The sequence below is a fragment of the Psammomys obesus genome, unplaced genomic scaffold (genome assembly GCF_907164565.1).
Source record: "Psammomys obesus unplaced genomic scaffold, mPsaObe1.curated_primary_1811, whole genome shotgun sequence".
NCBI classification, from domain to species: Eukaryota; Metazoa; Chordata; class Mammalia; order Rodentia; family Muridae; genus Psammomys; species Psammomys obesus.
The window spans coordinates 6,881-32,329 of NW_026590865.1; the positions used below are offsets into that span (position 1 = coordinate 6,881).

At 46.0% G+C, this 25,449-nt stretch overlaps 1 protein-coding gene across 2 annotated transcripts; it reads left to right on the plus strand.

The window, feature by feature from the left end:
• Positions 1 to 1,773: 1,773 nt before the first annotated feature.
• On the plus strand, positions 1,774 to 25,178 carry Akap8l (A-kinase anchoring protein 8 like; the record flags this gene model as incomplete). Of its 2 annotated transcripts, XM_055609285.1 has the most annotated exon segments (14): positions 1,774 to 1,848; positions 7,218 to 7,250; positions 7,513 to 7,570; positions 7,673 to 7,756; positions 9,125 to 9,578; positions 9,657 to 9,753; positions 9,847 to 9,917; positions 10,258 to 10,321; positions 11,182 to 11,290; positions 12,707 to 12,848; positions 12,933 to 13,038; positions 13,240 to 13,370; positions 24,607 to 24,702; positions 24,814 to 25,178. In XM_055609285.1, coding segments are annotated over 14 exon segments (1,811 nt in total), but the record flags the coding sequence as incomplete, so codon positions are not given.
• Positions 25,179 to 25,449: the final 271 nt, after the last annotated feature.

Sequence of the window (25,449 nt, forward strand, 5' to 3'; positions counted from 1 at the left end):
TGCTTGCCTTTGCCTCTCTGAATGCTGGGATCATGGCACATGCCTTTAAACCCATCACTCAGAAAGCAGAGTCATGTGGATATGATCTCTGAGTTGAAGGCCAGTTTGCTCTACATAGCAAGTTCCAGGACAACCAGGGCTACACAGAGAAACCCTGTCTTGAAAAACAACAAAAAATATTAGGTTAGAGCCAGGTCTGATGGTACATGCCTTTAATATAAGCACTCAGGTGACAATGAAAAGTTCCAGGACAGCCAAGGCTACACAAGAGCAATACTGTCATGAAAAAAGGAAAAAAAAAAAAAAAAAAAACATAACAAAAACTAAACCCCAGATTTTAGGTTAGAGAGGCTCACTGTATGTATGGTACACTTATGTCCATTTAAACATGGCAAACATAGGTGATCCCATTTTAGCAGTGAGGTCTAGGATAGCATTTGGAGATACAATGCTTGCCCAGCGTGATTGATGGCCTGGGTTTCATCTTTAACCCCAAGCTGATACACTTTGTTTGTTTGGGGTTTTTTTAGTTTTGTTGTTGTTGTTGTTTTGTTTTGTTTTGTTTTGTTTTTTGTTTTTTAAGATTTATTATGATACAATGTTCTGTCTGCATGTACACCTGCACGCCAGAAGAGGGCACCAGATCTCATTATTGATGGTTGTGAGCCACCATGTGGTTGCTAGGGATTGAACTCGGGACCTCTGGAAGACCAGTGCTCTTAGCCTCCTGAGCCATCCCTCCCGCCCCCCCCCCCCCCCCCCGACTTTTTTAAGGCAAGATCTCATGTAGCCGGCCCTAGTCTTGAACTCCTGATGATTGAAGCTCAACCCTCTTAAGTGCTAGCATAACAGATGTATGCCACATTGCCATGCAATCCACAAACTTACAACTTATGCTCATAATACCTAACACCTGCGAGACTGAAACAGGAGCAATTTGTGAATTTGAGACCAGTCTGGGCACAAAGTGAGACCCTTTTTCAAAAAACAGCCAGGCAAGGATTCGGGAGTATTGGCATTCACATGACTTCAAAACCAACTCCACCTTTTTTTAAAATGGAAGTAGCCCTTCTTTTCCTTCTCCTTCTCCTTCTCCTTCTCCTCCTCTTCCTTCCTTCCTTCCTTCCCTCCTTCTCCTTCTTCTCCTCCTCCTCCTCTTCCTTCCTTCCTTCCTTCCTTCCTTCCTTCTTCCCTTTCTTCTTCTTCCTCCTCCTCCTCCTTCTTTTCTTCCTTCTTCCTTCTTCTTCTTTCTTCTTTCTTCTTCTCGCTGCCCTAGAACTTCCTTTATAGACCAGGCTGGCCTGGAATTCACAGAAATCTATCTGCCTCTGCCTCTGCCTCTGCCTCTGCCTCTGCCTCTGCCTCTGCCTCTGCCTCTGCCTCTGCCTCTGCCTCTGCCTCTGCCTCTGCCTCTGCCTCTGCCTCTGCCTCCCAAGGTACACCACCACTGCCTGGCCAGAGTAGCTTTTCTTACAGTGATTTCCACTGTAACACTTACAGTGTTTTCCTTATGTAGCTGATAATTTGGGTATTCATTCACCAAAATGGCTAGTAGTGTAAATGTTTACACATTTTTATGTAGTCCTTATAACAAGTTAAACATGACCTGTCTTTCCATGGTTAATGTATTCAGCGGTCTAACTAAAGTATGAAATCTACAGGTTGTAGAGGTTTCTCTGCTGAAGGGAGCCTTCTACTAATCTGTATTGAAATGCTGTTAGTCACTTTCCTGTGGCTGTGTTGGGGAAATAACCATCTTGTGCATATGTTTAGGTTTTGTCCAAGGATCCGAAACCACTTTGCAGTCCACATACTCTGACACTAGTGCCCAGCCCACCTGTGATTATGGTAAGTGTGGCCCCTAGTGGGAACCAGTGTTCTGCTTTCTAATTGGTTGCTTTTAACTTTAATGTCACCCTGTTTTCCTTAATTAAACTCAGACTGATGAATGGTACTGTGGCCCATTTGAAAGTTTTCTCTAAAAAGCAGTAGAATTGAGTTACAAAATAAAATTTGAAAAAAATTAATAGTGTTTTATGAAAATGTATGGGTTTTGTGTTGAGTATATTCAGAGCTATCTGGAACTCCCTGTGTAAACCAGGCTGGTTTCAAACTCACAGAGATCTGCCTGCCAAGTGATAAGATTAAAGGCGTGTGCCGAAGCTACCATCATCCCACTTATTTTAACTTTTTGCCAGTTTTCTTTTTTCTTTCTTTCTTTCTTTCTTTCTTTCTTTCTTTCTTTCTTTCTTTTTCTTTCTTTTCTTTCTTTCTTCTTTCTTTATTATTATTATTATTATTTTTATTTTCTCTTTTGGTTTTCAAGACAGGGTTTCTTGCCTGTCCTGGACTTGCTTTGTAGACTACACTGACCTCGAACTCAGAGAGCTCTGCCTGCCTCTGCCTCCCCGAGTGCTGGGATTACAGGGCCACCAGGCCTCGAGCCAGTTTCCTTTTTTAGATTTCTTTGTGTTCATTTTATGAGTATGCATGTTTTGCTTCCTTGAATGTCTGTGTACTGGATGTGTTCAATGCCCATGGAAGGAAGGCATCAATCGGATCCTGTAGAAATGGAAAGATGGTTATTAGTTGTCATGTGGTTGCTGAGAGGGTCACGTACAAGAGCAGCAAGTGCTCTCAGCTGCTGAGCTGTCACTTCAGCCCCTGAATTTAGTCTCTCTCTCTCTCCCCTTCATTTATTTATTTATTTATTTATTTATTTATTTATTTATTTATTTATTTAGGCAGGGTTGGGGGTGTCTCACCATGTAGCCTTAGCTGTCGTGGAACTAACTAACTCATAGAGATCCACCTGCCTTTGCCTCCCAAGTGCTAGAATTAAAGATGTGCACCACCATACCTGGCTTTTTTAAACTCTTGTTTAAAACTTGTCGTGCAGCTGGGTGGTGGTGTTACACCGCCCTTAATTCCAGCACTCAGGAGGCACAGACAGGCAGGTGGATCTCTGTGAGTTTGAGGCCAGCTTGGTCTATACAGTGAGTTCCAGGACAGCCAAGGCTACACAAAGAAACTCTGTCTTAAAAATCAAAACAAAACAAAAAAATTTTTCTTGCTTTTGCACATAACTGCATTTCTTTTTTTCTTTTTCTTTTCTTTTCTTCTTTTTTTTTTTTAAGACAGTGTTTCTCTATGTAGCCTTGGTTGTCCTGTACTCACTTTGTAGACCAGGCTGACTTTTGAACTCACAGTGATCCACCAGCCTCTGCCTCCGTGAGTGCTAGGATTAAATGACTGCCCATCTGCGTCATTTTTTTATCAAAATAGATCCTGAAGAGATTTTGTTTGTTTTGAGACAAGGTCTTACTATGGTGACTCTGTCTGGCTTAGAACTTACTATGTAGACCAAGTTGGTCTTAAACTCACAGATTTGCCTGCTTCTGCCTAATAAGCCTAAAGGTACTTTGTGCCGCCTTATCTAGCCATACATTAACTTTTTAATTTTTTTTCATTTAAAAATTTTTGTTTTTATGAATGTTTTCCCTACACGTATGTCTGTGCATCGTGCATTGTGTATGTGCCTGGTACCCTCAGAGGCCAGGAGGGGGCCTGGTACTGCAGTTATATCATAATTTCTATGTTGATATCTACTTGTGTATTAGTCGGGTGTTCTCTAAAGGAGCAGGACTGACTCTGTGTGTGTGTGTGTGTGTGTGTGTGTGTGTGTGTGTGTGTGTGTGTACATGATAAAAGTGGGTTAATTAGAGGTGCTTTTAGGTTGTGGTCTAGGTAGTCCAGTGGCTATCTCCTGACAAAAAGGCAAGAATCTGTCCACTAAACTGGATGTCTGGGCAGTCCTAATCTGGTGCAGGCATCCTGGAGGATTCCTAGAGAACTGCTTCAGTCTGTCTTCAGTCTGCACTGGAGTCCTGAAGAGGAAGGTTCTCATACCATCGAAGGGGTGCCTTGGCAGCAAGATAGATGAACTTGCCAGCAAGAGTGAGGGCAAGCAGGCAAAAAGCAAAAGCTTCCTTCTTTGTTGGTCTTTTATGTGGACTGCCATCACAAGGTGTGGCCCAGGTTTAGGGTGTGTTCTGACCTCAAATGATCCAGTCAAGGAAATCCCTTACAGGCGGCCCAGATGCTTGGGTTTTAGTTATTTCCAGATGTCAAGTCCAGATGACATTAACTGTCACAACCTGGCATCTCACTGAGCACATAGATTGTAATTGTTAATATTGAACCATTAGAGCATGATCACTTGCTGTGGTTATCTTTTTGTTTTTTAAAATTTTTTTGTTTTATGTATGAGTGCTCTATCTGCATGTACACCTGCACACCAGAAGAGGGCATCAGATCTCTAGGTGGTTGTGAGCCACCATGTGGTTGCTGGGAAATGAACTCAGGACCTCTGGAAGAGCAACCAGTGCTCTGAGCCATCTCTCCAGCCCCGGTTGTCTCTTTTTGAGACTGGATCTTGCAAAGTGTCTCTGGATGGCCTTGAACTTTTGCCAGGCCTCTTGATTTTCCTTCCTCAGTGCTGAGATTATAGGTGTAGAGGCCCATACTCAACTTTTCTTTCTTTTAAAATTTCCTCTGTTAGCCAGGTATAGTGGCACAGCCTGTAATATGGGAAGCAGAGGCAGGCGGATCTCTGTGAGGTTTGAGGTCACCCTGGTCTATGTAGCAGGGCAGCCAGAGCCACATAGTGACACCTTGTCTCAAAATAAAATATAATTTTCTTTGTCAACTATGAACTCATTTCCTTTGTGGACAGTCAATAGAAATGCCTTTTCTGAAGAAGCAGTTCTCCTGAACACAAGTGTAACTTCGTTCTGAAGGGACAACTCTCAACCCCCACCTTTTCATCAGAGTCCCAGTCATTCCAGGTGTAGCAAATAGCATATAGTGAAGGCTTGCCTAAAGGGACTCCTGTAGCTCAGGAAGGCCTTTATGATCCTTCCAAGTAAATGGGATTCCAGGCCTGTGCTTGATAGCTGGTGACAGTCCTGTCACAGGAGGCCATTTGCCTAGCTTCAAATACAGGGTTGTCCACTGGCTCCCTCCCTCTCTCTTCCCTTGTTTCTCCTTACTTGACTGTGGTAGCTCCTTGGTACCTAAACCTGGAGTATGTTCAAAGCCTGTCCCACAAGCAGTCATAGTGTGTTTGTTCTTGCTTCCCAGTCCTGTCTTCATGAAAGCTGGTGTCCACTGTTTCTGAGGCTGGCAGCCAACCTTGTGCACAAGCTCTTGATTATCCTTGTGACTCTGCTGCCCTTTCTTGCCTGTGGAAATGGCTCCTATATCACTCTTCCCATATAAGGTCTTTCTCTTTCATATCTTCTTTAAACAGCAAGCAGCATTCTATCGTGAACAGCATCTAGGGGTCCATTTTATGTGAGATACTTGTTACGTAGACACATGGTTTGGTTTAGGCTTCTCCACCCTGAGAGGATGTTTGCTTTGTGAGTTCTTCTTGGCATAGTGTGTTAAATGCAGCAATCATCTACAATTTCTTAGCTGGTTTCCATCATCTTCCCATTTTGTTGTGCACAGCCCAAATGCAGATGTCCATTTAGTTTGTTTAGTTTCCCTATTTTTCTGTCATTCACTATGCTGTCTTCTCACTGTGGTTTGGTTTCCTGCCCAGGGATAAGTATGGTTTGTCTGTCAGTGGGGTAGATGGCATGCACTAGGAGGCAAAGTGGGCATCTGCTCTATGTTTTCCCTCTGGGGAATCCGATTGGCAATTCTCATGTGGTTTTTGCACCTTTGGACTTTAGGAGACTAAAGGAATGAACTTTTACTACGTGTGATAAAGTCTAGAGTACATTTAATTTATGATCCAGATTGTTCTTTCAAAGACTTTTTTTTTTTTTTTCAGGTTAAGAGTTATGCTTACCACCTTACCCAAGTGTTTTGTTATTGTTTGTTTTGTTTTTGAGACAGTCTGAAAAATCTGAAACAGTCTCACAGCTTGGAATTTCCTGTGTAAACCACGGTTGCCTTGAACTTACGGAGTTCTGCCTGCCTTTGCCCCCTGGGCTTTTTGGTCTCATTCTGTATCCCAGGAGGGCCTGGGATTTACTCTGTAGCCTAAACTTGGCTCAGACTTGCACAGAACCTTCAGTCTCTACCTCTGAAGTCCCAGAATTACAGATATACATCACGATGCCTGGTTCTCAGAGCTGCTTATTGTCTTCCCTGGTGCATCATGCTTTTAGATGTGTCATTCAAGGACTTCTTGGCTCTCCCTTTTAAGGCAGGGTTCCAGACCATCTGTTTCCCTACCCCAGTTGAGTGATAGGCTGTGTTGCATGGCTTTTCCTGGGGCAGTAGGAACAAATGTCTGTACCCAGGTATGGCACCAATAGCTGACCAAAGGAAAAAATCCACTCCTGTGTAGTTTGGTGAACCTGGTTTAATTGAGTTACTTACAGGAGCATTGCTGAACAGTTATTTTTAGGAACACATACAACTTACAGGCATCTGTATCACAAAAAAAGAATCTTCCTCAAATAATTCCTTAAACTATTAACTGTTGATATGTCTTTGGGTAGGGAAGGGATCTTGTGTGCCATTTACCCCTTTCCTAACGGCATTCAGGTAGACTCGGTCTTGTCAGGGTTTCATGACGGTAGTGACACCTGGTCTGATTTTAAGACAGCAGTGGCCATGCAGAGGACAGAGTTCCATAGCAGAGGGATGATTTCAGTGTGAATATGTACTTTTTGTATAGCAATATTGATGAGTCATTCAGATGTTTGTTATTTTGTAGTACAGGATAAAATTCTATCTCTGAGTTTTATCCCTAGACCTCATTGCTAAACATAATTAGCTATGTTTGGTATGTTTATATGTAAGGCTTCTCGGGGCCTTGCACATGCTAGGCAGACATGTAGCTTACATTCTCTGAAGCATTGTGAACTATTTTCTTCCTCTAATTTTTAGTGCTAGCTAGGAATGAGAAAGTCGTCTTCTAAGTCTACTTTCTATAGTGATGGAATGTAAGAGCCACGTTATTAGCTGGGAGTGTTAGAAACAGGACGTTCCTTTACTACCATATGCCCGGAGCCTCAGCTGAGTACCAAGGCAGGGAGTGAGCAGGTATGTTTATGTGGTGGTGTTCAGTGTGTAGCTTGAAAAGTTGAGCCGGGTACTGAAAGAAACTGTATTTTTGAATTAAACTGCAGTGAACTTAAGTTCATGTTGTGTATAGAAGCTACTGTAGAAGTAATTGTTCTTTTTTCTTTCTGTAGGATATGGAACTTGGAACTCAGGAACAAATAGAGGCAAGTATCTGGCCGTGCTCATCTCCTTAGGACTTACCAGTTGTGTTTCTCTAAACTGCCCTTGTGGCCAAGTAGGGTTTAAGTGGGTGTCTCTGGGGCTGGCACAGGAAGTCCTCCTTAGAATGAGAAGGGCCTACCCAGCCTCAAGTGGCTAAGTTACCTAAGCTTGTTTTTGACCAAAACACTTTTTCTGTTTATCCCTGCTGCCTCCTTCCTTCTCTCTACCCATTCCATTTCTGTCCCTCTGTCTCCTTAACTGCAGGCTACGAGAACTATGGTTATGGCTATGGCTATGGCCAGGATAACACCACCAACTATGGGTATGGTATGGCCACTTCACACTCTTGGGAAATGGCTAGCTCTGACACAAATGCAAATCCTAGTGCCTCGGGTAGCACCAGTGCCGATTCCGTTTTATCCAGAATTAACCAGCGCTTAGATATGATGCCACACTTGGAGACAGACATGATACAAGGAGGTGTGTACGGCTCAGGTGGTGGAGAAAGGTGAGTTGGGGTACTACCTAGGAGCTAAGGCTCTTCAGGGTTGGCACTCCTGTCTGCTGGAACCCTTCCTGAATGCTCTACGGTGTCTGCTTCCTTCCCCTTGCTCTGTGCTTCCCAGATGCAGTGTTCCTAATGAAGTCACTAAGCTTCCCTTTTCTGACCTGTCATCCTCCCTGCTAACCCCCCTATCCCCAATGGCCAGCTCCCCTCTGAGCAAGGGGAAGAGCAGGGCCAGCTGTGCTATCTTGACTGTACCCGCAGAATGGCTCCTCAGGAGTGTCTAATGTCTCTTCCCTTCATGACAGCTAGGTATTCAGTCCAGATTTTACATTCTGCTATAGTGCCAGGGCAGGGCAAAATGGGTTTGAGAAGAGTAGGATAATCCTTAGGAACTAACCACTGGGACTCAGGTCATCTTACCTAAGAGGTTAGGCAGACAAGAGTGCTTGGAGAGATGGCTCAGCAGAGACTGGAGAGACTGCTCTTCCAGAAGACCCAGGTTCAAATCCCAGCACCTACATGGTGGTTCACAACTGTAACTGCAAGAGCTGGCACCTTCACCCAGACATACATCAGGCAAAGCAGCAATGCACCTAAATACACATGCACACAGCACAGGAGTGCGTACAGCCACGTCCTCACGCCTTACATATGTGTACTTGTTGCAGCCTCCCTGTGGGAAACTTCTGTCCTGGTTTTGTAGGTAGGCTACAAGCAGGCCACATCCTTTGCCTGAATGGAAGTTTGGTAGGACTGAGCCTCAATCTTAGATCTGTCCTACTACAGAGGATCCCCCATATGTGTTGTCATTGGCTGAGCTGGTTTTGTTATGATTCAGGCATTCTTGCACCATAGAAAGAAGGGCACATGTATTTCCACAAAGGACAAAGGGGAGCTGGACAGTGTCAACTGATAGATGGGGGAGACAGTGAAGGGGGAGGGGCTGGTCACCGAGAGGACCAAGAAAAACCCCAGGGCTCCTGGAGAAGAGCAAGAAACTGGGCTTCCCTGGCTCAAACTGCTGCAGGGCCGCTTGCTGTATAGCATGGAGCCTTGGAAGCAGTGCCTGGGATGAAAGGCAGGCGCCATTTGTTTTGCATCTGTTGATGTTTCCTGGTGAGGCATAGAGAAGGGAGTACAAAGAGGGCTTTATACCTGTGAGGTACGTGGAAGGTAAGCCACATAGGAGCTATAGCTGAGGGCAACCATCTCTGTTTTAGACAGGTGATCCGACCTCCTTCCTAAGTGCTCTGTTGAGTTTTCGTAAGACTGGGAGTGGCAGCAGAGCAGGTCAAGAGCAGTAGGCTAGACCATCAGGAGTCGAGACTCTATGGGGCTCTGCCTGATGTTTGCCATGTGTCTCCACAGATATGACTCCTATGAGGCCTGTGACTCAAGGGCCATCCTGAATGAACGTGACCTCTACCGGTCGAGCTATGACTATGGCGAGCTTGACCCCGAGATGGAAATGGCCTATGAGGGCCAATATGATGCCTACCGTGACCAGTTTCGAATGCGTGGAGGAGATACATATGGTCCAAGGGCTCAGGGCTGGGCCCGGGATGCCCGGAGTGGACGGCCAATGGCCTCGGGCTATGGGCGCATGTGGGAAGACCCCATGGGGGCCCGGGGCCAGTGCATGCCTGGTGCCTCCCGGCTGCCCTCCCTCTTCTCCCAGAACATCATCCCCGAGTATGGCATGTTCCAGGGCATGCGTGGTGGGGGTGCCTTCTCTGGTGGCTCCCGCTTTGGCTTCGGATTTGGCAATGGCATGAAGCAGATGAGGCGGACCTGGAAGACCTGGACCACAGCTGACTTCCGGGTAAGCTGGCCTACCCCCTCCTAACCCTTGCGAGGCTATAGCTACCATCTCTAACTTAACTCCTTCTTTCTGGCCCAGACGAAAAAGAAGAAGAGAAAGCAGGGTGGCAGTCCTGATGAGCCAGACAGCAAAGCTACCAGAACAGACTGCTCAGACAACAGTGACTCAGACAATGGTAAATTGGGCAATGTGGGGGTCCTGCTTCCTGCCCCCTGCTCCCTGCCACCATGAGGCTCCAAGACTGAGCGTGACTGTTCTCCCCTTGCAGATGAAGGCACTGAGGGGGAAGCTGCAGAGGGTACTGAAAGTGCTGAGACTTTGGAGAAAGGCTCCCGAGCAGTAAGTAACCCTAGACCCCAGGCTCTTGCTCTCTGCAGGTGGGGCCTAGGAAGACAGAGCTGGCTTAAAGACGCATAGGCCCTTGCTATAGGGGTCACAGGCAATGTCGTGTCATCTGTATGTGTGGGTGGTGAGTGGCCAGCACAAAGAGGCTGTGTATCTGGGGAAAAGTAGAGATCACTTCACAAGCAGTGTTTCCTTTTGAGAAATGGGGGCATGCAGGCATCTGTGCGCCAGGTTGTGGGAAAGTCTGATGCTCCCACTCCTGGCCCTTAGTCCTTTAGAGCCAGTATAAGTAACCGTGCTGTTTTTAAAGTTGAGTTTTAAAATTGTATGTTAGGAAGGAGAGGAAGAGGAGGGAAAAGAGGAAGGGAGAGAAGAAGGCAAAGACGATTCAGAGAAAGGTGAGTCTTCCATGGGTGCCTATGTATTGGGATGGCTCTTTCAGGTGCCTGTAGTGGGAGGGCTCCACCTGAGGGCAGGGTTGTAGCAGAAATGTGGCCGGCTGGGGACCTTCTTGTGGGACTGGGTACATGTCAGCTCTTCCTGAGCCCTCCCAGCCTGCCTCTGCTTTTACTAGGCAGAGGTTGTGGATGGTGTGGCCTCCAGTCTAGCACTTTGGTTTCGCCTTCAGGTGGGGGCAGCAAGCAAAAGTGTGGGGAGCCCCTGGCACACACCCCCCACCCCTGGTCCCTCAGTAACACATAGTTCCAAGTCCTCAGTGGCTGGTGTCCGAGCTGGGACCCTTGGTGCAGTTTTTACGGCTCTGGTTTGCGTGTCCTCTCCCTTAGCGCCTCTCCAGCCCTTGTTGGGAGTCCGTGTCCCCCCACCTGAGTGATGAGCGCCAGCAGGTACCTAACAGTACAACCAGCCTCAGCCCACTGTTGCCGCGGTGCCCGGTGGGGGGTGGGCAGGGCCATGTGAACGGCCTCCCTGCATCCCGCCACCCAGTCCCTCTGAACACAATTGTGTTCCCACCAAGACAGCCTGTCTTTGCCTTCCAGCTTCTCTGCACCCACTCTGCAGAGAGTGAGGGTGTTCCAGAAAGTAGAGGGGTCAGCACGTGTCCCCCCTCTCCTGGTGCCTAAGCCAAATCTACTTCCTGCTCTGCCCAGGGCACCCAGCCCTGCTCATGCCTGAGGCTTTATGTATACAGCTGCTCTCAGATGGACCCTATGGAGTGGACAGCGGGTGATTCAGCCACAGGCCACAGGGTCTATTTTTTTAGAGTCCTGCTCGTAACTCTGCCTTTCTGTTAACACAGGGGCCTTAACCACCCAGGATGAGAACAGCCAGGCCAAACGCAAGTTGCAGGCAAGCAAGAAGAGCCAAGACAAGCAGAAAAAGCGGCAGCGAGACCGTATGGTAGAAAGGTAACTGTCTTCCCTCCATCCCTCTGCCTCGCTCTGGGGCTGCCACCAGGAGAGCAGGGCCATCTCGCCGCCCTCTGACCTTCCTTGGGAACCACCACCTGCTCTGCTGTGCATGGACCCTGCTTCCCGCCAGGCCCAGCTCCCAAGTCCTGACTCGTCCCCCTGCCCCTCTGTGGCCACCTGGTGACTGCTGCCATCTGTGGCCTGAGACCTGGCACTGCTCAGCACCATTGCCCAGAAGTTCCAGCACTAGGTCACTCAGCGCACAAGCCCTGAGGTGCACAGGGGGCCTGATGCCCCTGAGGGAGGGGGCCAGCTCATCAGAGACTCAAGGTCCAAGGCGCCTGTGCCGCCCCAGCTAGCTGCCAAGAGGCCATCGCGGTGCCCAGGAGAGATGACAGCACCCGTGGGCTATGGCAGCCTCTGGGTCTGCTGTTGGCCCTGCCCACCGGCCCTCTCAGGCCGGGCCTGTCTGTGGCTGAGCCCTTCACGCCCCTTGGTCGGGTCTGTCTGCCCTCAGGGCTCCCGCACTGGCGCTTGCCTCCTCCGCCTCAGACTCTTGCTCTTGCTGGACCTTCCACTCAGCCTCGCCGGCGCCCGGCCCCTGGGCTCTTCAGACAAAGCTGACCCCGTGGCCCAGATAAGGACGTCCGGCAGAGGTAGGGACCCGCCCTGAGGCCTCAGTGGCGGCTGGCCTCCGCCCCTTGCCACGGTGGCCTGTTCCAGCACAGGCCCTAGACCCCAGGCTTCTGCTGTGGACACGAGGCCTAGACAGAGCACCTCGCCCAGTGATTCCAGGCTGCCTTCTGGCAGGCCAGGCGGGCGCCCTCCTTCCAGCTCAGACTGGTCTCTTCTTGGAAGAGGAAGATGAGGCAGCAGGTGCCCAGGCCTGCTGCCTCCCATCCCTCCTGGCACCACCCCCAGGCATTCTGAGCAGAGGATGGGCTGGGCCTTTGAGTCCCGCAGATCCCAGAAGGAAGATGCAGCACCTTTTCAGGCACTGCCTCGGGACTGCGTACTCCATTCTGCACCTCAGGCCCTCCTGGCTCTCGCCAGGGCATCCTTCCTTCTGGTCCCCAGTTGGGCCAAATGCACAAGCTCCTGCCCAGCCTTGGTAGAGAGGCCGTCCGACAACTTTCCAGCGACTCTTTGCCTGTTGCAGCAGCAGCTGCCTCGGGTCTCAGCCTCCTGCCTGTGGGAAGGAAGAGTTCTTCCCCTAACCCCTACATTGCTGTAACTGCAGCCTACAGACTGTCCCCTTCTGCTCCCGGCCCTAACAGTCCCAGCCTACCCCTCTGCTGGGACTGGACTTGAGAGTGAGGCCTGTCTTAAGGCCTGCACCTGGGTTGGGTGAAACAGCAGTGCCATTTCCTGGGACCCTTGCAGCCTCAGCCTCTTGTTTTCCTCCTGTGGCAGGATCCAGTTTGTGTGTTCTCTCTGCAAATACCGGACTTTCTATGAGGATGAGATGGCTAGCCACCTTGACAGCAAGTTCCACAAGGAACACTTCAAATATGTAGGCACCAAGCTTCCCAAGCAGACCGCTGACTTTCTGCAGGTAAGCTTCTGAGCAGCACATCTGCTATTGATGTCTCTAGTCTCTGGGGCCACGGAGTAGCTGACACATTTGTGTCTCTGATAGGAATATGTCACCAACAAGACCAAGAAGACAGAGGAGCTCCGAAAAACTGTGGAAGACCTTGATGGTCTGATCCAGCAAATCTACAGAGACCAAGATCTGACCCAAGGTGAGAAGGCCCACCCCATTTGGATGGCTGCCATCAGGCAGGCCCCGGCCTGCCCTTCTCTACTTCTCAGTGCAGTGGCACACCATCCCACTGCTCACCCAGTCTTGGGCTCGTGTACAAGGGGCAGGGAGGGTTAAGAAGTTCATCTGCTGTCTTTGGACCTAAGGCCAGGGAGTGACTTCTTTTCTTCTGTCCCAACAGAAATTGCTATGGAGCATTTTGTGAAGAAGGTGGAGGCAGCCCATTGTGCAGCCTGTGACCTCTTCATCCCCATGCAGTTTGGAATCATCCAAAAGCATCTCAAAACTATGGATCACAACCGGAACCGCAGGGTGAGTTGAGGTCCAGGTGTCCTCTTCTGGCATTATAGCCTCTGCTTGCCTATGAGTGAGGTAGGGACAAGAAGGAAGGCCAAAGAGATACATGCAAACTGTGTGACAGAGGTGACATTGAGCTGGACTTTTAAAGAGCATCTTGGAATATGGGACCTTCATATGCAAAAGGATCAACAGCTAAATTGGTTTCAGAAGTCAGAAGCCAACAAACAGTACTGGTGTGGCTGCAAGAGAGAAGGGAATTAGATTGCAGAGACTTACTTCTGTCACTGGCAATGTTCAATAGTTGGATAAAAGTATTAGAGCTAATGATGAACCAGAGACATCTGCCATGAGGAATGCCGGAAGCTGTTCTCAGGCCATGTGGATCAGAATGACCTTGGGAATGAAGAAGAGGAATGCTGGTGAAATATAGGAACCAGACATTGGCCTGAGGGAGGAACCAGAAGGCTTGGGAACCAGCTGCCAGTGGTGCTGTTAGGATTGTAGACAAGTGGAGTGTATGATATTTGATGCAGGAAAAGAAGCACATTTAGTAAGAAAATTAGTACACTGTTCCTTGTCTTCCAGGCCTTTCTGAGGTCAAAGTATGTGTTGGGTCTTTTGTTTGTTTGTTTGGATTTTTTTGAGCTTATATGATTACATCATTTCCCCCTTTCCTTTTCTCCTTACAAATCTTCCATGTGCCTCCCCTTCCTTGCCCTTTTTCAAATTCATGACCTCTTTTTCTTTGTTGTTACATATGAGAACATATATGTGTGTGTTTGCGTGTTCCTAAATAGATAAATACAACCTGCTCAGTCTGTGTAATGTTACTTCATGTTTATGTTTTCAGGGCTGATCCACAATTGGACAACCAATTGCTGTACTCTTCTCTGGGGAAGACTGTTTCTCCCAGTCTCAGCATTCTTTGGTAGTTCTTTGTGTAGGATGAGGCCTCTCCAGTTTCTTCTTTCATATTAGCATATCTATTGGTTTCATCTGTACTTGTTCAAGTAATGTTTAGGCAGCCGTGTTATGCGACTTCATGGATATAGCATCTGATGTTTCTATAAGATACAATCTGACAGCAAACTTCCTGTTCCTCTGGCTCTTACAGTCTTTTCAGTTTTTCTTCCTCAGTAATTCCTGAGCCTTAGATTCAAGAGTTGTGTTGTATCAGTATGTATATATCAGTTGGAACTGGGTTCCACAATAGCATTTTGATTGGTTGTGGTTTTCTGTAATGGTCTCTGACTTTTATAAAGAGAAGTTTCCTTGATGAGGAATGAGGATTGCACTTATTGGTGGGGATAAGGACAAATATTTAGAATGTAGCTCAGGGGGCTGGAGAGATGGCTCAGAGGTTAAGAGCACTGTCTGCTCTTCCAAAGGACCCAGGTTCTATTCCCAGCACCCAGATGGCAGCTAGAAACTCTCTGTAGCTCCAATTCCAAAGGATCTGACACCTTCACACTAATGCGCATAAAATAAAATTTAAAAAAGAAGAATGTAGCTCAAGATGATGCTGTTTTAGAAAAGTGGTTTGTAAGTTCTCTTTCAAGATCCATGACTTCACTAACCCTGAGTATTTGGCTAGGTTTCTAGTACCAGACATGATTTCCTTCTTGTTGAGCAGGCCAAGTCCAGTTACGGAGAAAAGATTGTGGAAGGTGGAGAGTACATGACATTAATACAATGTAGGAAAAATTAGCAGTAGCTAAGAAAATAAAGTCAGAATTTTAGGCATAGAGATTTTGCCTTTAATGAAATTGCAAATGAGGCAATTTTAATGAAGTTTAAATATGACGTATTTGAAAGTTCAGACTATAATGGTGGCTCACACCCCAGCACTTGGGGGCCTGAGACAGAAGGATTGCTTTCTTTTCTATGATTCTCCTATTTTCTTTTATAAAGACACTTGTTCTATCTTTGTCTTAGTCTAAGTTTAGAATGCATGATGTCTACCATTGTTTTCAAGACTGATTCTGTTATATTTTCTTTGGGTTTAGGATTAACTTGTCATTTTCTCTCAAAAACCAACTGGTATTCTGATAGAATTATATTGAGTTTTTAGATGAGCTTGGGGAGTCCTATTATCTTAAAATAAATGATTTCTGTTACCTCTTGGTGTAGTGGGCAGAGTGTTAGTCTTGTAGTATTGAATTCTAATTGATGATTTTGAGTCTTTTTCTGTTATTTTGAGGTTTGGGTTTTGTTTTTTTGGTTTTTTTTTACTCTTTCTTTTCTTTCAACAGTGTTTTTCAAAGTATGATTTGTGCCTGGTATGGTAGCATAGTCCCTTAATCCATGTACTCAGAAGGCCAGTAGATCTCTGTGAGTTCAAGGCCAGCCAGAGCCAAGGTGACAATTATTTTCGTAAAGCATTTCTATTGTTTTGTTCTTACTGTCTTCCAGCTTCACCTGTCTGATGAGACATCAATTTATAAATGAGAATTTATTTTTCTCTTGTTGCTTTCAAGCTCTTTTCTTATCTTGAGCTTTTGGTGCCCTGAGTTATGCTGCATCTTTTTTAGGTGTCTGTGTTTTTTCTCTTTGGGGTAGTTGTGTAAGTTAAAGCTTTCATCAGTCTTGGGAAGCTTTTAGCTTTTTTGTCCTATTCCTTTTTCTTATTCTGTCATTATATGTTATGTTGAGTAACTTAATGCTGTCTGAGACTATTTTTCTTCACTTTTTCTCCTCTCTATTCTTTAGGTGTTGTTGTTGTTGTTGCCTGAGTTCAAACAAAAACCCCACACACGTGGAATCCCAAAGAACTAGTCTCAGCCATTTGTCCTAGGAAGCCAATCAGAGAGACAAACAGTCATGAGAGCAGAGAAGGCTGATTACCCTGCTGTGGAAAACAGTGCTAACAGCAGTCCTAGTTTCAAATAGGGAAGATGAACAAAAGCAATCACTAGGAACTTTCATAATACCATTAGTCCACATCATCCTGGTCTGACTATGACCAGCCATTACCTCAGGATCTGCCATGTTGGTGCCAAGAAGGTGTCTTGTTTAGGGTCAATTTTGGTTCCTTGTCTTAACTGTGATCCAGTGACTGTTGGGAGGAAAGACTCCTGACTAGTTCAGAAGAAGGAAACAGAGCGAGAGGCAAAGACAAAGTGGAAGTTCCTAGGTCAGTGTCTGCTGTCTCCTTAAATCCTCCCTGTTGGACTAGCAAGACTGCTCAGCAGATAAAGGCACTTGCTGACTTTGATTCCTGGGACTCACATGGTGGAAAGGGAGAAACTTCTCCTTCCTCTCATCTCCATATGTGCCCACCACTAAACAAATAAACAAACAAACAAACAAACTTAATTCAAATGCCCACTGTCAAGCCTCGGGTCCATTTCTGTGGGAGGAGAGATGAAAGTAGGACCCTGTTTTATGATACTTCTGACCTACAGGCTTACTGATTGTTTATATCTGCTGTTGAACTCCTGGTGAATGTTTTGTTTCTGTTCTAAGATTTAGTTGTACTTTTATAAAAAGATATTAGTACATCTTTGTTGGTAGTCTGTGTTCTTTAAATATGGTGGCTTTTTTTTTTCCTGGTTTATTTGGTTCACCTTGGCTTTTGAAGACAGTGTCTCACTATGTTCCTTTGGCTGGCCTGGAATTTTCTATATAGACTAAGCTGTCCCAAACTCGAAGATATGCCTGCTGCTACCTCCAAGCCCATCTTAATGTGTTAATTGCCACTTTGAAGTATATGAAACTGCCAAGCAGTGGTGGCACCCATTTTGGTAGATGAGTACTCAAATTATCATTAAGTTACATAAGGAAAATACTTGTATCAAATAACTGTAAGAAAAGCTACTTAGGGTGATAGAGGTGTACACCTTTAATCCCAGTAGTTTAGAGGCAGAGGTAGGTCTATCTCTGAGTTCAAGGCCAGCCTGGTCTACACACTGAAGAAACTGGTATCTAGTCACTGTCAAGGATTGCTTCCTGTCTGCTGTTTTTAGTCTTGTTTATTTTGTTGTTTATAATATAGGTTAGTTTCCTTTGAACATCTCATAATCTAGACTTTTTTTTAAAAAGATATTTATTCATTTATTTTACATATATGAGAGTTCCATCTACATGTACACCTGCAGGCCAGAAAAGGGCATCAGCTCCCAGGGTAGATGGTTGGGAGGACTTGAACTCCCAGGTTGCTGGGAATTGAACTCAGAACCTCTGGAAGAGCAGACAGTGCTCTTAATCGCTGAGCCATCTCTCCAGCCCATAATCTAGATGTTTTAGAAACACATCATGGCTGACACCCACCCACCCCCACCCCCACCCCCACCCCCACCCCCACCCCCACCCCCACCTGGGCATAGATCCTCACCCTCTACATATGCAGCAACTTGTTAACATATTTGCTTACCGTGTGTTTAATGACTAGCTATTTTTTTTCTCTTTCTTTCTGTGGATGTTGGAGTTAGGTCTCCAGGCCTTGTACATTCTAGACAAGCACTATAGTGGAAATTTTTATTTCTTTGTATATTTAGTTATGCTATGTAAATATGTTTTTGTTTTAATTCCAAGAGTGGCATTTTAGTTGTGCTTTAGTTTGTCCACACCTGATTATTGCCTCTTGTGGAGCATGACCTCTGAGAGTTGGTGACAGCCTGCAATGTGCGTGGAGAAGGTGTGGTCTAGGTCTCTGGGGATATATATATACAAGAGCCCAGGAAGAGTGTTGTGGCCTCCAGTGTTGGCATAGAGTTTAGAGAGACCAGAGACGGATGGTGTGGCAGTTTGAAGCAGACAGATGGAGAGAAACTCTGCGGGCCACAGCAGCTTGGAGGAGACTGCTGGCTGGGTTTGCTATTGATGGAGATTGGTAGAGAGAGCCCTAAAAGAACCCATTGACCTTAAACAGCTGGGTGAAGTAAAGGGGTCTGCGCCCCCATCCCTACTAACCTCTCCTGTGTGGGGCTTGGGAGGTTGGAGAGAAGGGAGAAGTTTTAAAGAACCCCACATAAAACGGTTTAAAAACGAATGCTACACTCCAACACTAAGCTCCATTCCTAGGATGAGCCAAATTCTTTAATGCGGTATCTGCCAGTGGTCCCTATGGTGAGAGTCTGCGGTTGACCTTTGAGAAAGGAGACCCTGAGAGTCTGAGAATTACCTGGAGTAGTTTTAAGTCACCTATCTCTTTCCTAGCCTAATGAACTACATTAATTTCTGGCTGATTGCTTTTTTTTTTTTTTTTTAGCAGTACCCTGATAGTGAACTTTACTCTAATCTGATCTGTTTAAATCCTGGTTCTTGGCCTGAGCTGTGACATAGCGGTAGAATGTTTCTCTAGCATGCATTGACACTCTGAGTTCAGGCCCTGCAATCATTTACCCCATTTGGGGGCTTCTAATAGGGATAGTTTCTGAGATTATTGTTTGAGATTTATTGTCAGTCTTGTTCTGTTTGTTTGTTTGTTTGTTTGTTTTGTGGCAACATAGCCAGCCTTTAGTTGAGTTTATATTACTCTCCAGTCTTCCAGTCTCTTTCTCCACATTCTCTATTGGTTTGAGAGAGCCCTTCATTCTTGGGCATAAGTCAGTTCTTTTGGGGAGATACTAAGAGTTCATTGTTTTAAGGTGGGGCTCTCCCAAGGCAGAATTTGGGCCAAGGCTAGAAGGATGAAGACAAAGAAGCACTTGTTTTTGTACCACTTTTACACTTTTAGAAAGAGATGAAGGAGAACCAGACATGGTGACACATGCCTTTAATCCTAGCACTCAAGCGAAGCAAAGGCAAGTGGATCACTGTAAGTTCAAGGCCAGCCTGGTCTACAAAGTGAGTCCAGGACAGCCAAGGCTACACAGAGAAACCCTGTCTCGAAAAAACCAAAAAGTAAATAAATAGGAAGAGATGAGGGGATGTGAACTGGCTGTAGCCTCTCTCCTGGCTTCTCTGTCTCTCTCTCTCATCTTGGGCACTTCCCTTTATGAACAAGCCAAGAATAGGTGGGCCCCTATAGTCTTAACATGTTGTACCCAAAGGCAAGCCTTGGCTCTTGTATGATTAAGATTAAACTATTATCTCTGCATCTAGAACTGAGCCTCAGTAACAGGTAGCAGGAGCAGGAGGAGAAATGCAATTGTTGCTGTCACTGGGTCAAAGTATCTTTTCTTCATTAAGCATTTCTTCATCCACTGTTTGTCCTCTGGAACATTTTCAGCGTCTTCCAATGATAGGTTTTGTTTTTAAGTTTTATCAGTTTTGTTAGAGAGTAGGTCCCTAGAGCCCCTTAGACTGCTATGCTAGAAGTCTCTCCACTCTTAAGTAAAATTTTAGGCTTCCAGTTTGTTTCTTGGTGTGTGCGTGTACGTGTGTGTGTTAGGGTGGGTTGTATAGGTATGGATATGCTTGCACATATATCTATGGGCTTTGAAGACTGTAAGACATCTTCAGTCACTATAAACCTCTCCCTCCCTCTTTCTTTTGACCTCCGCTGAACTGGCCTGGAGCCTACCAAGTATTCAGGGTTAGACCGCCGGCAAGCCCCAGGGACCAGCCTATCTCCACTTCCCACTGAGGAGAGAGTGGAGGCCATCATTTCCACTCTTTTTGTTTGTTTGTTTTGGGGGGAGTTTGAGACAGGATATCTCTGTGTAGCCCTGGATGTCCGGGACTCGCTTTCTAGACCAGGCTGGACTTGAATTCAGTGATCTGCCTGCCTCTGCCTCCCCGAGTGCTGGGATTGCAGGCGTGCGCCACAGTGCACCACAGTGCTTGGCTCACTTCCACTTTTTATATGGTGTCTGAGGGTTGGACTCAGGTCCTCATACTTGGGAGCAAGCAATTTCTGACTGAGGTAGCTTTCCAGCCACTGCTTACTTGTTTGTTTTGTTTGAAATAGGATTTCACTGTGTAGCCTAGGCTGGTCTTTAGGTCTCGGTGCCCCTGCCTCTACTTCCCAAGTACTGGATTACAGGCATCTGCCTACTACAACAAACTGTGAAGCCTTTTTAACTTTAATTCCAGAGGTCAGATAAAGATGATACCAAAGTGAAATTATAGATTAGCATACTGTTAAAGATGAAAAGGTATAAAAAGAAAAGATAAATATCAACCTAGTAGTAAATTATAATTAGCCTATAGTCATCCTGGTCTGCAAGGATGACTCAGTAAGAATCTAGTAACATTTTCGGCGTAAAATACTGGAAGGAAAAGTGTACATAAATGTAACAACAATCTTTTTTTAAATTACATTTATTCTTTTATGTGCACTTCCATCCATGTGCGCTTTTCCATACATGTTGTAGAAGTCTGAGGACAACTTTCTTGGGAGTTAGGCTTTTTCCTTCCATGTGGGTCCCAGACATAGAACTCAGGTCCCTAGATTTGGCAAACAGTACCTTCACCCATTGAAGCCATCTTGCTAATTCTGCAGTAACATTCTTAGAGAAGCTGCATGATTAAAGCAAAATGATCTCTAAGTTAGTGGAAATGTGGTAAGGGTATAGGATTTAAGATACACATAACAATGTCATGTCTAACAGTGGCCAAACACACCGTACAAAGGGAAGTTGTGAGTCCAGGAACTTGCTTAGCAGATATTAAAACTTACTGCAAAGCCAATACAATTTAATACAAAAAAAGCTGATGTTGACCAGTAATAAAACAGCGCAACCAAAAAGAGACTGACAAGATCCCACTGTGTCTCAGAACTCAGGATTTGCCTAACTCAGCGTTAGTGCAGGTAGGCTCAGGAGTCATCCATCAAGGATGAATAAAGGAGGAATTAAAACCTAATGTTGGCTTATGTTTAGTCACCAAATAACTGAGAGGAAAACTTGTTCTCCAGAGCCCTACAGAGGTGTGTGTGCTTGTTCTCTAGGGGGTGGCGGTGGGGAGTACATGTGAATGTTTGTATATATGTGCTGAGATCAAGTCCAGGGTCTTGCACATTGTTCCACCAAGTTATATCCTTAGTCCTGGATTTTAAATTTATTTTAAAAAAAGAAAGAAAGGAAGGATGCCAGGCAGTGATGGCATACAACTTTAATCCCAGTACTCAGGAGACAGACACAGGAGAATCTGAGTTCTAGACTAGCCTGGTCTATAGAGTGAGTTCCAGAACATCCAGGGCTACACAAAACAAAAGTCAAAATAACAAAAGAATAGGATTATAGACTTACATTTAAGTTTACTAGGAAAATACTGGTGCATTTTATAAACTTGTGGAATAGAAAGTTGTATCCCAGCTTCATACCGTGTCATTAAATTCTAGAAATTATAAATGTGAAAAACAGATGATCAAGAGACCAGGGAGAAAATTAGATCATTTGTTTACCTTGACTATTCAAAGAACTCTTCCTGAGCAGGCCAGGCAATCTAGAAGCCAAGGGGGCTTGGCTTGCAGAAATTCTGGGCAGTGTACACATCAGAGTATTCATGGTTGCTGCTGGCCAAGGGCAATGGCACCAGAAGAGCAAACATTCTTTTTTACCTGACAGCAAAAATATAATAACCAGTACCAAGAAGAGGCAGGTAAGAGGAATCTGTTTTGCCTGTCCTGGCTCTGTTTTACCTTCTGGCTCACCTGATCTTTCTGCCTCTGTTTCTGCTGGATGTATTTTCACTAACCAGGTCAGGCTCTCTCTTTCTCCTGAGTGCTGTACAGGTGGCTGTTTTAAGGCTAGCATAGTAAATGTGAGTCACTTTTGGATGGAGGACTGGAGGAAGCACTGGATAATCAGGCACTATCACTTGGGATACTCACTTGGTTAGAAATAAAAGCACCAACCCGAAAGTTATATTTTTTAAAGTATTTCTCATGTTTGTCATTGTGACCAAAATCTGGAAACAGCTGTTTGTGTTTCAATTTCTGGACACATACACGGGTAAGACAGGACAGTGTGTTAGCCAGAATTCTTAAGGAGCTGCAGTAGTATTGTGATTGTATGACTCAGTCTATTTCGTTGTTGTTAAGATTTGTTTATTTGTTATATATACAGTGTTCTGCCTGCATGTGTGCCTACAGACCAGAAGAGGACACCAGGTCTCATAATGCATGGTTGTGAGCCACCATGTGGTTTCTGGAAATTGAACTCAGGACCTTTGGAAGAACAGCCAGTGCTCTTAACCTTTGAACCATCTCTCCATCCCCCTCCCCTTTTCTGGTTTTTTTTTTTTTTTTTTTTTTTTTTTGAGACAAGGTTTCTCTGTGTAGCCTCAGCTGTCTTGGACTCACTTTATAGACCAGGCTGGCCTCATAGAGATCCACCTGCCTCTGCCTCCCTCAGTGCCGGGATTACAGGCGTGCGGACACACACTGCTAGTGGGTCTATTTATAGATACGATGTATACAGAAAACTCTGATGGCTATTGAGGCAGCTCAATTGGTAAAGGCACTTGTTGCCAAGTGTGGCAGCCTGTGTTTGAGTCCTGGTATACATGTGGTGGAAAGAACCAACTTGCTTTCCCTTTTTTTCTTTAATCACATCTGTGCGCCTATCATTGAAGAAAATGATCAGTATGTTGATGTAGTCTTCCAGACAGAATTACTTAGATGTGATAGTACAGGTCTGCAATTCCAGCCTTTTTTGGAGGTCAAAAGGATCACAAGTTCAAAGCCAGTTTATAAATCAGACACAGTCAAGTGTTCTGCAATCCTGACACTAGGAAGGCCGAGGCAGAAGAAATACCACAAGTTTGAGAGATCACCATGGACTACATAATGAGTTCAGGTCAGCCTAGTCTACGAAATGTCTCAAACAAAAAAATAATCCCAGAACAACCAAACAAGTCCCCCAGAACACCCTAAGCTTAATCACAGAAGACCCTGTCTCAACAAAGGGCCCATGCTTTCACACTGTGTGTCACATACTTTCATCCTCTGCCAGCAGCCCTTAGGAGCTGAATGGTGCTCTTTTAGATAGTATGGTTTACCTACTTCTCCACTAAAGAAAAAGATGAGTTCTTTACCCTCACAACTAGTAAGTGTGCGTATTTCTACATTTTATTTTCTTTCTTTTTCCAGACAGGGTTTCTCTGTGTTTCCCTGGCTGGCCTTGAACTCCCAGAAATCACCTGCCCTTGCCTCCCAAGTACTGCGATTAAGGTGTGCACCACCACACCTGTTTTATTTCTATTTTTTGGGGGAATTACTGAGGCAAATTTGTATGTCTGTTGTAGTCTCAAACAGCTGTTCAAGTCTGTAACTAGTTGATCCACCAGGAGAGAAGTGTATCTTTTTAACCTTACGTATGTCCAAGTCCTGTGGATTAAGAGGATGTATAACAACAGAGTTTCATCTATATTCCCATTTTGTTTTGTTTTGGCAGTCTTATGTAGCCCAGGCTATCTCGGAATTCACTCTATAGGTCAGACTGGCCTTGAACTTGCAGTCTGCCTCTTTCTCCTAAATGTTGGGCTTACAGGTGTGCAAGCTGTTTTCATACTCTCCTTGTTAATTCTAAACAGTTTCCTTGTGTGTTAAGGCAGTTTGCTCTGTGTATTTGTGTGTGTGTGTGTGTGTGTGTGTGTGTGTGTGTGTGTGTGAAAAAGCATGTGGAAGTCAAAGAACTACTTGCAGAAGTTGGCTCTCTCCTTTACTGTGTGGGATCCGAGAATAGGGTTCAGTTTGTCAAACTTGGTAACAGATGCCTTTTCCACTGAGCCAACTTGGCCAGACCCTTTACAGTTTTCACATTTTACTTTTAATAGGTTTTATTACACCTGTGTGTGTGTGTGTGTGTGTCTGGGGATTGAACCTAGGGCTTCAAAAATACTAAGTAAGCACTCTATCACTGAACTATTATCTCCAGCTGCCCTCCTCTCCTTTTTATACATTTATTTTTTTATTTTATGTGTGTTTTGCCTGCATGTATGTATGCTCACCATGCGAGTGCTTGCTGCCTGTGTTGGACAGAAGAGGGCGTCAGATCTCCTGGAATTGTAGTTTAGAGGTTGTTTTCAGCAACTTTGTGAGTGTTGGTCGAAAGTGAGCCCCAGTCTTTGAAAGACTAGCATCTTTCCATCTCTGCAGTCTGGGTATGCCTTGTATTTGCCTGTGTCATGAGGCCAGGCAACAGATTTCAACATACAGTAAATATGGAGTGGATGAATGGAGCATTTCAGCATTAGACCACATCCTAATTCCATGCATGCTTATCCAGGGTGACTGGACAATTATGCCCAAAGTGCACTTACAGAAAGTAGGTCTCTAGTTATTGGTGAATCTGTGCCTCAGCTGGGTTTGCCGGGCTTCTAGAGCAGCCTCACCAGCCCTGTTTGCCCTGCCCCGTAGCTCATGATGGAGCAGTCCAAGAAGTCCTCTCTCATGGTGGCCCGCAGCATTCTCAACAACAAGCTAATCAGCAAGAAGCTGGAACGCTATCTGAAGGTGAAGTAAAAGCCAAGAAGGCACTGTCCCAGTTCTGCCCCGTCCTCTGCGCGAGCCTGTCCCCACACTGTGACTCCTTCCTCCCTTTAAGGTTTCCATCAATCTCTACAGGGCGAGAATCCTTTCACCGACAGCCCGGAGGAGGAGAAGGAACAAGACGAGGTTGAGAGTGGCGCTCTGGATGAGGGGGCACCAGAAGTGACAGAGCACGCAGAGGGTGTGCCTGCACAGCCCCCGGTGCCCCTGGAGCCAGCCCCGGGGACTGCAACACCGCCGCCTCCGCCGCCGCCAGAGGAGGAGGGCGCGGTACCCCTGCTAGGCGGGGCGCTGCAGTGCCAGATCCGCGGGATCCCCGGCCTTGACGTGGAAGACGACGAGGAGGGTGGTGGGGGCGATCCATAATCCGTGCCGACAGCGAGCAGAGCTCGTTTGGCTAAGGCTGGAAGCGCAGCTTAATAAAGTACTTTCCCACCCTAGGTCACTGTGTTGTTAGTGAGTTCTGAGCGAGGGCCCCCGCGGCGTCCAGAGACTGAGTGCGCCTGCGCGCGGGCAAACCCCCCCCCCCCCAAGCGCAGCTCACGCCTGCGCGGACCTGGACGCTCTTGCGCACTAACTTACCCTTGAGGCCAACTCCCTAGATGCTGTAGACACCGAGCCTAGCAACCCGGAAGGCTCAGAGGAGTGGTGGGGGCGGCCCCGTTGGAGGCCGACCAATGGTAGCGCCCAAAGGGAGCGACGTATGCTCCG